The sequence below is a fragment of the Stenella coeruleoalba genome, assembly GCF_951394435.1.
Source record: "Stenella coeruleoalba genome assembly, chromosome: 15".
Classification (NCBI taxonomy): domain Eukaryota; kingdom Metazoa; phylum Chordata; class Mammalia; order Artiodactyla; family Delphinidae; genus Stenella; species Stenella coeruleoalba.
In genome coordinates, this window is record NC_137161.1 from 79,536,936 (window position 1) to 79,552,171 (window position 15,236).

At 46.5% G+C, this 15,236-nt stretch overlaps 1 protein-coding gene across 10 annotated transcripts in view; it reads right to left on the reverse strand.

Annotated features, from left to right (window-relative positions):
• Positions 1-15,236, reverse strand: part of STYXL1 (serine/threonine/tyrosine interacting like 1) — a 65,853-nt gene that overhangs the window by 17,107 nt on the left and 33,510 nt on the right. For 8 of the 10 annotated variants that reach the window (XM_079944107.1, XM_079944106.1, XM_079944103.1 and 5 more), the window contains 3 exons: positions 12,545-12,686; positions 8,713-8,858; positions 2,590-2,735 (listed from right to left, as the gene is read on the reverse strand). In XM_079944107.1, coding sequence (XP_079800233.1) covers positions 2,590-2,735; positions 8,713-8,858; positions 12,545-12,686 — 434 coding nt within the window. Of the gene's footprint in view, positions 1-2,589; positions 2,736-4,873; positions 4,947-8,712; positions 8,859-12,544; positions 12,687-15,236 lie in introns of those variants that run through there. The other 2 variants (XM_079944101.1, XM_079944109.1) reach the window with 2 other exon arrangements.

The window sequence follows — 15,236 nt, forward strand, 5'->3', positions numbered from 1 at the left end:
GGCCCTAGGCACATGGGCTTCAGTAGTTGTGGCACGCGGACTCAGTAGTTGTGGCACGTAGACTCAGTAGTTGTGGCTCACGGGCTGTAGAGCACAGGCTCAGTAGTTGTGGTGCACAGGCTTAGTTGCTCCATGGCATGTGGGATCTTCCTGGACCAGAGCTCAAACCTGTGTCCCCTGAATAGGCAGGCAGATTCTTAACCACTGCGCCACCAGGGAAGTCCTCTCACTTACATTATTGAAGGATATATTCTCTGGGTACAAAATTGTGGGTTGGCAGTTATTTTCTTTCAGTGCTTTAAGGTTCTATTATTTATTGCTGGATAACAAAATGTCCTAACACTCAGTGGCTTAAAACAATAAAAAATTATTATCTATCAATTTCTATGGATCAGGAATCTGGGAGCAGCTTATTTGGGTACCATTGGCTTAAAATCTCTCATAAAATTATAGACAAGCTGTTGTCATCTGGTCTCATCTGAAGACTCAATTAGAAGCTAATTCACATGACTATTGGCAGGATTCAGTTTCTCACAGGCTTTTTGACTGAGGGCCTCAGTTCATTGCTAGCTGTTGGCTGAAGACTGTCAGGTCCTTGCCATGTGGACCTCTCCATAGGACAGCTCACCACATGGTAGCTGACTTCCTTCAGAATGAGTGAGCAAGAGAGAATGAGCAATACTGATGCCACAGTCTTTCTGTGACCCAATATCAGAAGTGACAGCCCATCACTTTTGCTTTATTCTATCCATTAGCACACATCAGTAAATCTAGCCCACATTCAATGCTGTGAATGGTAGGAGGTGGGGAATCACCAGAAACGTTACCGACTACAAAGACACATTCCATATTTCCTTCTAGTTGCAGCGATTTCTGTTGATGAGTCAGCTGTTAGTCTAATTATTGCTCCTTGGAAAGTAATGTCTTACTTCTCTGCTTCTTTTATTTTTTTGTGTGTGTGTGGTATGCAGGCCTCTCACTGTTGTGGCCTCTCCTGTTGTGGAGCACAGGCTCCAGACACACAGGCTCAGCGGCCATGGCTCACAGGCCCAGCCACTCTGCGGAATGTGGGATCCTCCCGGACCGGGGCACGAACCCGTGTCCCCTGCATTGGCAGGCGGACTCTCAACCACTGCGCCACCAGGGAAGCCCTATTTTTATTTTTTTAATTAACTTTTTTTTTGGCTGCGTTGGGTCTTCATTGCTGCATGCGGGCTTTTCTCTGGTTGCGGCGAGCGGGGTCTACTCTTCGTTGTGGTGTATGGGCTTCTGATTGCGCGGGCTTCTCATTGCGGGGGCTTCTCTTGTTGTGGAGCATGGGCTCTAGGCACGTGGGCTTCAGTAGCTGTGACACACGGGCTCAGTAGCTGTCACTCGTGGGCTCTAGAGCGCAGGCTCAGTAGTTGTGGCGCATGGGCTTAGTTGCTCCGCAGCATGTGGGATCTTCCCAGACCAGGGCTCAAACCTGTGTCCCCTGCATTGGCAGACGGATTCTTAACCACTGTGCCACCAGGAAAGCCCTCTGCTTCTTTTAATATGTTCTCTCTTTCTTTGGTTTTCAGCAGTTTCACTAAGTACCTATACGCAATTTTCTTTAGATTTATTGATTTTTATATAGTTTTTTTTTACCAGATGCCTTACTGAATTCTTGTGTTATTTATATAAATCCTCTCTGAGCTGAATTTTATTAGCTTTGATCAGGAGCTAGAAGAGGTAGGTTGTACAGTGCGGGGGCCTTGGTGATCATGAGTGGACACAGCTGGGAAGGCACAGGCTGACAAGCAAGGCTGTGAAGAACTTTCCTGCTCTTTGAACAATGATGAGTGAGGGTGTGTGTGTGTATCTGTATGTTCCTAGCACCAAGGAAAATCTGACATAAAGGTTGCTGTATCAAATGTTTCTGTCCTCTCAAAATTCATATTTTGAAACCTAATCCCCAAAGTGATGGTATTTGGAGGTGGGGCTTTGGGGAGGTAATTAGGTCATGAGGATAGAAATTGAAACCCCTAGGAGCAGGATTAGTGCCTTTATAAAAGGGACCCTAGAGAGCTTTGCCCCTTCTGCCACGTGAGGATGCCATCTATGAACCAGAAAGCAGGCCTTCATCTGACGCTGAATCTGCCAGTGCCTTAATCTTGGACTTCCCAGCGCCTTAATCTTGGACTTCCCAGCCTCCACACCATGAGAAATTCCGTTGTTCATAAGCCACCAGTCTACAGTATCCTGTTACAGCAGCCCAGATGGACCAAGAGAGGGGTCACTTCTCAGAGGGCCTGAGATAGGAGAAGCAGGGTAAACCAGGGTATTTTGCATCAGAATGTTAAGTACCAAGAAAGTATTATTTTGGTAAGATTTAAGTATGGGGTATGGGGCAAGTGTGGGGTCTCAGTCAGGGGCAGAGGATGCCATGGCCATGCCAGGCAACGAAGTGCAGACCAGGAATAGATGAAAATAAATGCAGACCCTACTCCAGTGTATGCTGATTTCTAAAAGCCCTTTCAATTCTGTCAATGCATGCCACTAGGAATCTTATATAAATAAATTATACTAATATAAAAAAAACAAAAAAACAATGGTTTTTCTACTTACAACGGCCCTGTCTCCATGGAGACGTTGACATGTGCTTTGATTTTCAAATCCTTCTGAATTTTAGGGTCGCAGGCTTGCCTGAAATTTCCCAGGTAGATCCTGCCTGGCATTATCTCAACAGGGTACGGTTGGAAGGCATCCAGTTCCTGAGGTGGAGAAGGAGAAAGGCTGCTATGATAACAATCCCCAGAGAAGAAGTTGTTTTTGTTTCATCTCTTGAAATGTGGCTCAGCAAACAAGCTTAGAAAGACAAACTGGGACAGTGAATGAGACTAACCCAATGTTTATTGCGGCACTATTTATAATAGCCAAAACATGGAAGCAACCTAAATGTCCATTGACAGAGGAATGGATAAAGAAGATGTGGTACATATAACACATGGAATATTACTCAGCCATAACACATGGAATATTACTCAGCCATAAAAAAGAATGAAATAATGCCCTTTGCAGCAACATGGATGGACATAGAGATTATCATACTAAGTGAAGTAAGTCAGACAGAGAAAGACAAATATCATATGATATCACTTATATGTGGAATCTAAAAAGGTGATACAAATGAACTTATTTACAAAATGGAAACAGACTCACAGACATAGAAAACAAACTTCTGGTTACCAAAGGGGAAAGGTAGAGGGGGGAAGGATAAATTAGGAGGTTGGGATTAACATATACACACTACTATATATAAAACAGATAATCAACAAGGACCTACTGAATAGCACAGAGAACTCTGCTCAGTATTCTGTAATAACCTATATGGGAAAACAATTTGAAAAAGAATGGATATATGTATATGAATAACTGAACCACTTTGCTGTACACCTGAGACTAACACAGCACTGTAAATCAGCTATATCCCAATATAAAATAAAAATTAAATTAAAAAAATTAAAAACAGGGACTTCCCTGGTGGTCCAGTGGTAAAGAATCCACCTTCCAATGCAGGGGACACGGGTTCAATCCCTGGTCAGGGAACTAAGATCCCACGTGCCGCGGGGCAACTAAGCCCAAGCACCACAACTACAGAGCCCACACGCCCTGGAGCCTGCATGCCACAACTAGAGAGAAGCCCGCGCGCTGCAACGAACAGCCCACGCCCCAATGAAAGACCTCTCATGCCTCAACAAAGATCCCACGTGCCGCAACTAAGACCCGACACAGCCCAAAATAAATAAGTAAATTAATTAATAATAAATAAAGCTTTTTAAAAAAAATTAAAAACAAAACTACCCTTTGATCCAGCAATCCCACTTTTGGTATATATCTGAAGGAAATGAAATCACCATCTTGAAGACATATCTGCACACGCCCCCCCGCCCCAGGATCATTTGAGCATTATTCACAAAGACATAGAAATGACCTAAGTGTCCATCAATGGATGAATGGATAAAGAAAATATGGCATATATACACAATGGAATATTGTTCAGCCATAAAGAAGAAGGAAATCCTGTCATTTGTGACAACATGAATGGATCTTGGGGCCATTGTGTTAAGAGAATAAGTCAGAAAAAAACAAATATTGCATGATTTCACTCATATGTAGAATCTAAAAAAGTGAAAGTCGGGACTTCCATGGCAGTCCAGTGGTTAAGATTCCACACTCTCAATTCAGGGGGCACAGGTTCTATCCCTGGTCAGGGAACTAAGATCCCACATGCCACACAGCGTGGCCAAAAATCATAATAAAATAATAAAATAAAATAAAAATTAAAAAGCGAAACTCATGGAAACAGAGTAGAGTGGTTGTTGCCAGGGGCTGTGGGGGTGAGGGAAATGGGGAGATGTTGGTCACGGTTATAAACTTCCAGATATAAGGCAAATAAGTTCTGGGGATCTAACGTACAGCATGGTGACTACGGTTAACAACACAGGGCTTCCCTGGTGGCGCAGTGGTTAAGAATCCGCCTGCCAACGCAAGGGACACAGGTTCGAGCCCTGGTCCGGGAAGATCCCATACGCTGCGGAGCAACTAACTCCTTGTACCACAACTGCTGAGCCTGCGCTCTAGAGCCCACAAACCACAACTACGGAAGCCCACACGCCTAGAGCCCGTGCTCTGCAACATGAGAAGCCACTGCGATGAGAAGCCCGCGCACTGCAATGAAGAGTAGCCCCCACTCGCCGCAACTAGAGAAAGCCCACGCACAGCAACGAAGACCCAATGCAGCCACAAATAAATTTATTTTTTAAAAATACAGTATTATGTACTTGAAAGTTGCTAAGAAAGTACATCTTAAATGTTCTCATCTCACACACACACACAAAATGGTAATTACCTGAGGTGACGGATGTGTTACTCTTATGGTAATCATTCTGCATATATGTGTATCAAGTCATCTTGTTGTAAACCTTAAATTTACACAATGTTATATGTCAATTACATATCAAAGCCAGAGGGAAAATTACAAAATTTGATTGTTTCCAAGGAAAGATTATTAGAGCACCAATCAGGTGTTTAGAAACAATTATCATCAAATAATAAGACTCATCTTACAAACAAGTTGGAAAACAGCCAGAAAAGCATGCCAGTCGAAGACTGTTCTCAAAGCATGCCTCCAGGAGACTGAGAACTAATGGAAATTCCCCTAACGGTTTCTTGGGTGGCCTATTACGGTTCAGATGTCCGTAATAAAACAGTGGCTACATATTTGTTGTTGTCATGGATTGAAAACTTACCTGTTACGTTTAGTAAAATAAAACCTAGGCATAACCCCAAAAGAAAAAAAAAAAGAAATCCACTAACATTGTATGAACTGATGTTTCTAATATGATCTGTTTAGAGACCCCTTTGTTCCCATCAGTTTTCCATGGGAAATGCTAACCTATATAATTTCAAAGGTCAAACCAGCTCTAAAATGCCTCTGGCTCCAAGTCTGACTCAGAAATAACATCTTAAGTATCTCAAGCTATTTTGCTGTCCACTTGAGCCTTTCAGAGCCTTCTGGCTTCAGCACATCTCGCCTCACCGTGAACCTACCACAAGCCCGCATTCCTCCCAAACTGTTAGCCTCAAAAGCCTTTATCAATGAGCAGACACCACGCTAAGCAAACCCTCAAGTTTGTGAGACACACGGCCTTCTACATGCAGGCAGGCCCACTACTTGCGGATGTGACCCAAAGCACTCCCCAGGGTTCAGGGTGATCCCGCCCAGGACGCTCAGCTTGCCGGGGGCCAAATGAAATCCTTCTGGTTTCTTTCGGAAAATCTCACGCAATACCCACCACAAATCTGTCAACTCTTCCTGACGCTTTCAAACCAGCTTCCTTTGTGGTTGTAACAGCTGTGCGGAAGAGGGTGTGGGACGGATAAAAGAAGCTCTGCTGTTAATTCTAGAGGACACGATTTTGACAACCACATTGACAAATGTAAAAGAAACTGGTGTCACAAATTAACATGCCCAAACCGAGCCCACTGCCTTCCCCTGACACTCCTCCTGTGTCCCCTTCTCAATGAGCCACACCACTGGCCACCTGTCACCCGCACCTGAACTGTGGCATTATTCTAGACTCCTCCCTCTCCCATACCCCCTGCCCCATGTCTAATCGAAGCCGTTTCCTAAGTATTTCTTGAATCTGTCCTCTCCTCTTCATCCCTGACTCCTAGCAGGTCTCCCCAGACCCACTCTGCCTGCATTGGTCTGGGCTCTGCTCTGCAATCAGAGTTGATCTTTCTAAAGGGCAATCTAACCAGGTGCCCCTCCCCGGACTTAAAACCACTTGGTGGCTCACCAGCATCTCTCTCTAGTGTGGTCTTCACACGTGCCCTAGTCACAGAACCCCTTTGCTCAAAGTGAAATCTTATTTAAGGGGTACCACATATAAAACGGGAAATTAGAAATCACTGTGTCTAAAGGAGAGGGGCAGTCTCAGAGCCCAAATTCTGTGCCTCCATCTCCCCTCGCAGGAGTTCCTTGGGGAGCAGTAGGGACACTCCTGCTTTATACTGTGTCAGAACACATAACAGGAAGGGAGTGGGGCTCTCACTCTTGCCCCTGAATTAATAACAAAGGTCCCAAAGTAGGGAGTGGCAAATACTTGGAACGTACATTCTAAAGAGGGCCACATACAAGCAGAGTAGAACTCACCCATCCAGGCCCTGCTAGATACCACCAGCCACCACCCTACCCCTCTTCCCAATCTACTTAAGAAGACTGGGGGCAAGGACAAGTCTCAGGTGCATACATGTCAAAACTGACCAAACTGTACATTTTAAATAGGTGCAGTTCATCCTATGCCAATTCCACCTTCCTAAAGCTTTAAAAGAAAAATAAAGAAGGTGAGGTATCAGCATGTGACGTCTTCAGGTCAGAAAGAGTCCCTCCCATCACTGCAAAGCCAGTAAGGGTGCTCCTCTAGGAGCGAGGAGGAGTGCCTGGCAGGACGGGGAGGCTGGCTGTACACCTGTTGAGCTGAACATCATAGCTCAGTGGAAGAAGGAGAAGAAGGCCTTTGGAGAACTTGACATATATATACCCTGCATTTGGCAACAGGTATGACCCCAGACACAGGTCCCTAGCTTTTCACACAGGCCGACTGGAGCAGCCAAGCCAGCAAGGCAAGAAGGGGCCTCCTTCCCTACTGTCACACTCCCCTGTGGCTCATTCTGGGATTCAGGTGAAAGAATATGGACGTGGTGGGAGGTCATGAGCTACCAAGGGAAGGGAAGGGCATTGGGGGTACTCCTGTCAGGAATTCTCAGCTGGCTCTCTCTGAAGGATGCTCAGTAACAGACGGGGCCCCCTGAACACAGCCCCAAGAAAACCAGCAACAAAGGCCAGCAGCAGCGCACAGAAGCTGGCTGGGGCAGAATGAGAAGGCACTTCCCCACCATTGACAAACAGGCAGCCACACAAGACAGGGCCCACGCTGGAGCCCCAGCACCAAAGGGACCAGACCCAGAAGAGGGGACGTAAGGAGATGCCCATAAAGCTATCCCACACCCCTCCCCACTCCCAGCCCTCAGCCCCCAGCAAATGGAAGGCTGCCCAGCTCTGGAAGATGAGAAGAGAGGAGATTTGAGTTGAGATTGGAATGTTAAACTAGCCTAGATTGTACTGGACTGTTTTTATGCCCTTTTCAAAAAATTACTTCAAAAACACACAAAAGTAGAGAGAATAGTATAACAAACCTTGGATCTATCACCCTTCTGCAAGCATTATCAACCAATGGCCCATTTTGTTTCATCTATACCCCTGACTCCCCAACCCTCCCCAGATTATTTTGAAGGAAATTCCAGACATCATATCATTTTAATTATAAATATTTCATTATGTATCTCTAAAAGATAGGGACTCATATTTTTAAAAACATAGCCATAATAATGTCATCACAACCTAAAGAAATATATAACAATAATATAATATCATCAAATTCCAGTTCATAGGCGCATTTCCCCCGCTGTTTTATAATATGACTAGACTGAAATGGTCCATAACCGAAAGCGGCAAGAAAGTATGGTATCTGCCCATGATGCTGCAAAGGGCAAGAATGAGAGCACAGTTGAAGGCAATTGCTGGAAAGAATGAAACCTCTGCAGGTTCACATTCCATTACATTCAGACCCTTCAAGAAACCAGATACTATAAAATGCCCCCAGGGACCAGTCCCTGCCTGCCTATCATTGCCACCCAGTTTGGCTCCAGGAAGTAAGTGCTCCTCCGGGCTCCAGACATCTGGTGCATCCCTTGGCCACACCTTATTACAACCCGTCTCCCAATTTTTACTGTATCCTCTGGACCCAGCCAGGGTTTGTGAGGCCAGACGGCTAAGGATGGCGAGGCAGCCTCGAATCATGATGGCCCTGCCTGCCCGTGTGACTTTGACCACGACCCACCATCCAGAACACGCTGCCCCGGCTCCCTGCCCTCTGAACCAACCTCATGTATTAAACACCGCCCTGGATTTTGCCTGAACCTGGCGATTATAAATTCATCATACTGGACTGGACCTCCTGGCTGCCCCAGGTTCATTCCCAAGCCATCTTTGACATCTCTTCCATCTTTTCCATGTCATCTGTCTCCTTCTCCTCTTTTTCCAGCCCTGCTCCCTGCCCCTCGGTCCCCAGGGGAAGGCCATGCTCCCATCCAAGCCTGCCTGTGCTCAGCACCCTACCTTACCTGTGGCATCCAGATGATCTTCTGTGTCCGGAAGAAGTGGTACATGGCCGAGAAGCTCTCGTAGCCTCCTCTCAGGATACGGATGGGGTGGCGGGCAAGGTGAGTCAGGGTTCTGCCACACTCAACGGCAGCTCCAAGCACAATTCCTAAGAGTAGAGACCAAAGAGATCAATGTCCCCTGTGTGCTCACCATTTGCCTAAAGGCCCAGTGGATAGGCACTCCATTCTGAAAAGCAATTGTCTAGAAAGCTGAAGCAAATATAAATAGAGGTGAATGTTACAATTAAAATTTAAAAAGCAATTCACCACCAAGTAAGCTGATCTTTTTCTATAAACTCCGAGATTTCATTTTTTTTTTCATATTGTTGCAAGGAAGGATGATTCAGCATGAGGGGAATGTGTGTGTATATATACAATATCACATATTATATACCATACAATTCATCTATTTTAAGTATATAAATTAATGTTTTTTATTATATTCACAGTTGTGTAACCATCACTGCAGTCAATTTCAGAACATTTTAATCACTCCCAAAAGAAACCATGTACCAGTTAGAGGGTTTCATTCCTCATTTCCCTCCAAACATCCAGCTCTAGGCAACCATTAATCTAATTTCTACGGATTGACCTATTCTGGACATTTCATAGACACTGAATTATACAATATGTGGCGTTTTGTGTCTGGTTTCTTTCACTGAGCATAACGTTTTCAAAGTTCATCTATGTTGCAGCAAGTGTCAGCACTCCATCCTTTTTCATAGCTGAATAATATTCCACCGTGTGGCTCTCCACCTTTTGTTTGCCCATTTATCTATTGATGACTATTTGGATGTTTCCATTTTGTGGCTATTATGAATAAGGCTGCTGTGAACATCCATGTGCAAGGTTTTGTGTGCACATGTTTAATTTCTCTTGGTATATACTGTGGACAAAGAATGTTGCTTGCCATATCAGTAAACAAAGGATGCTGCGGCCATCAAGCCATCAGCCACTGCAGCTGCCCCCGACTGTGCAATTTTCCATGAGCAGGCAAATTATATGCGTGTGGTTTTGGGGTTTTGTTGTTCTGTGGTTGTGATTTCTTACCAAGTGAGGTTGGGGGCTCCATAGCACTAAAGTGAGGTCAGGTATAGACTGCAGACGGCGCTGTCTTTACTGACCAACATTTCCTAGGATTTCAGGGTCCAGCCGACAATCCTAGGATTGCAGACTGGAGACCAACAGGATGAGCTTAGGAAAGAGGGGACAATTTCCTGGCTAAGGACCTCCTGGGAAGACTGGTTTTATTAAAGGTGGAAGCCTAGCGCCACCCAGTGACCGCTGGTGTGAATGCCCAACCCATGGAACTCCACCCATATATATTAGTCACTGAGCCACACGCAGCAGCAAGGGGTGGTCAGCCCAAAGCAGGGGCTGAATGGAAAATGCAGTGGAGCCTCAGTGAAGCAGATTAGAACTGACCACGCTCCAGCGTGTAGCTGGAGTGACCGCACTGTTCTCCAGCATCACTACCCTGGCCTTAGGAGACCAGACAGAGCCAAACTGCCCAGGTTTGAATCCTGGCCCCAGCACTTGCTAGGTGTGGTGGTTTAAAAACTCTCTCCACAAACCTAGAAAAATGGTACAGATGAACCGGTTTGCAGGGCAGAAGTTCAGACACAGATGTAGAGAACAAACATATGGACATCAAGGGGGGAAAGCCGCGGGGAGTGGGGATGGTGGTGTGATGAATCGGGCGATTGGGATTGACATGTATACACTGACGTGTATAAAATTGATGACTAATAAGAACCTGCTGTATAAAAAAATAAATAAAATTCAAAAAAGTTCTTTAAAAAAACGGATACTAAACTTTCTTTGGGTTATTTGTATGGAAATATGTTAATATAAATGTTTCAGACATTACATGAAATTCATAAAAATCTTATATGTTCTGGTATAATATTATAAGTCATAATTCTAGTTATTATTTTAAAATGCATGTCTCAGAAATAACTAAATTTCCTTGTTAACTGCATTATTATGAACTTCCATCAACTCTTTAACCGTGGTCATTTTTAAGTCTTTGTCATTTACAGACAGTTCTGGGTGTACTGTGATGCTTTTGCAAAAATGTTCCTGTAAAAAGGGTTTCATCTTCAAGGAATTCATGGAAAAGACTCTGACAAGCACAGGTTTCTGGTAACTGACTATACTGCTGAACTGAATGAATAAGCGTTTTCAGAACTCTAATGGAAAACTGATGAATTCATAAAAGTGCTAACAAAAGATCAAGATGAAAAAAATTAATTACATGGGACTGAGTGAACTGATGAGGATGATTATAATTTTTGTGACTTTCCATTTGAATAAAAAAAAAAAACTCTCCACAAATTCTTTCAAACACCTCCCTTTAAAAGGTTGAGTTTAGGGACTTCCCTGGTGGTGCTCCCAATGCAGGGGGCCCAGGTTCGATCCCTGGTCAGGGAACTAGATCCCACATGCATGCTGCAACTAAGAGTTCGCATGCCACAACTAAGGAGCCCGCCTGCCAGAACTAAGATGGTGCAACCAAATAAATAAATATATTTTTTAAAAAGGTTGAGTTTTAATTCCCCTCTCCTTGAGGGTAGGCTGTACTCAGTGACTTGCTTCTAATGAATAGAATGTGGCAAGAGTGACTGTTTAAGTCCCAAGACTAGGTCATAAAGGGTACATGGCTGTCCCTTTCTCTCCCTCTTTCTTGGATCACTTGCTCTGGGCTATACCGGCTGCCCTGTCGTGAGGCCATCTAAGCAGCCCCATGCAGAAATCCATGCAGCGAGGAACTGAGGACTCCTAGCTATTCCCATGTGAGTGAGTCATCTCAGAGGCACATTATCTTGGCCTGGCCAAACCTTCACAAGACAGCAGTTCTGGCTAACGTCATGACTACAACCTTAGGACAGGCTAGAACCTCCCAGCTAAGCTACTCCTGAATTCCACAGAAACGAATATATAATTAATGTTTATAGTATTAAACTACAGAGTTGGGCTTCCCTGGTGGCACAGTGGTTGAGAGTCCGCCTGCCGATGCAGGGGACATGGGTTCATGCCCCGGTCCGGGAAGATCCCACATGCCACGGAGCGGCTGAGCCCGTGAGCCGTGGCCGCTGAGCCTGCGTGTCCGGAGCCTGTGCTCCGCAACGGGAGAGGCCACAACAGTGAGAGGCCCGTGTACTGCAAAAAAAAAAAAAAAAAAAAAAAACTACAGCGTTTTGGGGTAATTTGTTACACAGCAATAGATACCCATGGTCTCACACCTGGGGAATGAGTTACTTCACCTTCCTGGACCCCAGTTTCCTCATCAATAAAGTGGGGATGTTACCTATTAGGGCACAATTCTCCATGGTCTTTCGTGTTTCTACATAGCCTCTGAACAAAGGCACTGGCTTTTCAAGGATATGTGTATAACAAACAGCCTTGGATGACAGAGACAGTTTCTGCCTCCAGAGCCAAGGGCAGGCAGGCTTTCTGCCCATTTGTTAAAAAAGATTCAAGCCCCCTAAGCTCAGAGTTCTCCATAATACCACCCACTGCACTCTGGCTACTTTTACTGCTCTGAGAAATAAAGCCCTTTGTCTCTGACCCAGGAGCCTCATGTCTTTTGCCAGCATCCATGAACCACGGCAGGCTCACCTGTCATCTTGCACAGGAAGGAAAAAGCCCAGGCCCTTCCCAGTTCCTGGCATTGCCATCCTCATCGGGCTGCTCTGCAGACTGCATGAGGTGACCCAGGCAGAGCTCCTGGCACGTGACAAAAGTGCTCAGTAACTGAACTCATATTCTTGCTGCTGTTGTAAAAACCCACCTTGATCGCCTTCATCAGCGTTGTCATCGTCGTTGTCGCCTTTTAGGATGACATTCAGGGAGCTGGTGTTGTTATCATACACCACACAGTGTTCCACACACTCCAGATCCACAGACTCCGGGATAAGATATTCACCCGCCCTCTAAAGAAACCACAAAGGAAGGCTGCTGGCAGGTGGGTCCAGCTGAACCCGTATTCCCTGCACGCCAGCACCGGGAGGAGCCGGAGCTAGGACGGTGTCCACCTCCCTGACTACACACAGGCACGGGAGCGCTGACAGTGGACAGAGAGTCTGCTGAACTCCAAGGACCTGCCACACCCATATTCCCTCCTGGGGGAAGCTGACCACAGCTGACCGGGCCAGAGATAACTGCCGGGTCAAAGAACAGTGGTCTATGGACCAGCCCACAGCCCTTTAGGTGCCCTGGCATGAGTGCTATGAGAGCAGTCGTGGCCACCTTAACTAATGACATTCTCTGTCTGGGGGAGAGTGTTGGCGTTGGGGACCGAATCCAAACTCTGCCATGAAGAGGGCAGTGAGCAGAAGGCTTGAATGCACAGAAGTCATAAGCAAGCAGGCATCATGAGGCAGGCTGTAAGCTCAAATGGAAGCTCTGTGAGAGCAGGAACTTTTGTCCCTTTATGGCCACTGATGTATCCTGAGCTTCCAGAACAGTGCCTGGCACACAGCAGGCCATAAATATGGTTAAAGGAAGGAATGGGCAGACAGCAGCAATGAGGTCATGAGGAGGAGCTGGGGACTGGCTGAGTCATCATTATGCTGGACCACAAGGGCAGCAACAACAGGTGTCTTCTGCCAAGGAGGGGATGACCTCTCCCAGTACCAGAACTGCCCAGGACTCCAAAGGGTGTCCCAGAGCTCGGGAAGGCCCAGCTGGTAGCAGCAGAGAGGTGGGTCTTCACTTGTTCGCAATGCTTCCTGAAAGCCCCCACTACTCAGGGGAACCTGAGCCTGGCTCTGTCCCTTGTGACCTGAGCTGACTGTCGTAGAGGCCCTGACAGAGGACATTCAGGTGGGATAGGACGAGTGTGCATCTACTGTACTGCAAGGCAGAGCAGTAAGGCCCCTGGAAGTACAGACCCAGGACGTTCTCCAGGATTCTAAGGAGAGAAATCATATTCGTCTAACAGAATTGGGAGACAGGTGGTGCTCAGAGGACGAGCAGGACTTAGACAGGTGACAATGCGGGGGTAGAAGGCTCTGGGTATGGAGAAGAGCATGAGCAAAAGGGGAACGGCGAGAACAGCCCCTAGAGGCTTGAGCAGGTGGGAGCACAGGAGAGTTGTGGCCCAACATCCATTTCCACTTAATAAACATTCGCTGAGGACTCACTTTGCACTCACACTGTGCTAGGTTCTGAAATACGGAGATACAAAAAAAAAGAAAAAAACAAAAAGGGAAATGCCCGAGTTGGCCTGGAGGACTCAGAAGGGTCTCATGGGACAGGAGGCATTTGAGATGAGACTGTGAGGGCAAGTGGAAATTTGCCAGATGGACAAGGGCTGGGGGAGCATTCCAAGCTGAAGGAACAGATACCCGTCATTCATTTTTAGTTAACAAATAGGTCCCAAGCACCTCCCAGATGCCAGGGACCAGAGTGAGCACCCGGGATACAATGACGAACAAAGCGTACACGTCCCTGGGTCACAGAGAGCAGTGTGTCCAAGGGACCACACATATTGTCATTTCCTAGATTGTAAGAGACCATTGGTTGTAAGATGCACCACCAATTTCATAACATTTGCAATCAGGAGTGTACACAGAAGGAGAGGTGTGTTGGCACATAACGCTACTTCAGGCAGGGCGGGGAGCAAGTGGTCCTGGGAAGACCTGAATCGGTGATCTAAAGCCCAGACCTCCCTCCTGGGCCCTGCTGCTCTCTGTGTCCCCTGCACACTGGGTTCACCTTCTCAGACCACTTTGTCCTGAAGCCTTAGTCACGACCACCAGCGATGTCAGACTCCCATCCTCCAAACCCCACCACCAGAGCAGCCTTCCCTAATGCCAATTCTGATTTGCTGTTTTCTTCCCAGGCCAATCACCGTGGCCAGGGCCTGGATCCTATTCTAAGGAGCACCACTAGACCCCCCATGATTTAAGCAGAGAGAGGAGGAGTTCCCCTCAAAAAAGTGGAGGTGCCAGGCAGAAAAACAACAGATGTTGTGGCCACATTCATTTTCGGGGGAAAAGACTTTGTCACTTTAAGGTGCAAATCAATTGTAGGATATATTCCAACCTCAGAAGTGTTAAAATACAAGGACAAATGAGCATCTTAGACCCCAGGAAACACGGCAGGACAAGGTTGTGGAGGTGTCAGGGGAGAGTGGAAGCATGCCGGATGAGGCTGGAGAGGGAGGTGGAACCAGATCCGGTGTGTGAACACCGACTTGGGGGCTGTGTGTCCTGCTCATGCTGGGGTTCCCTTCCAGCCTTCAGGCCTGTAACCTCCTGGCCAGAAAGTAGGGGAGGGGAGGTGTGAGGTGTCAGCCTGGCCGAGGGGCTGAGGCAGAGGGAATGCCTCTTTTCCAGAGCCGGGGGTACTGCCGGAATCAAAGGAACACACAGATTTGAGAGGTGAGTTGGAAGCTGAAAGCCATACAGGACGAAGGGGCTCTGAATCAGCTGCAAAACACCAAGGAAGGCCTGAAATGGAGATGAAGAGCTAGAGTA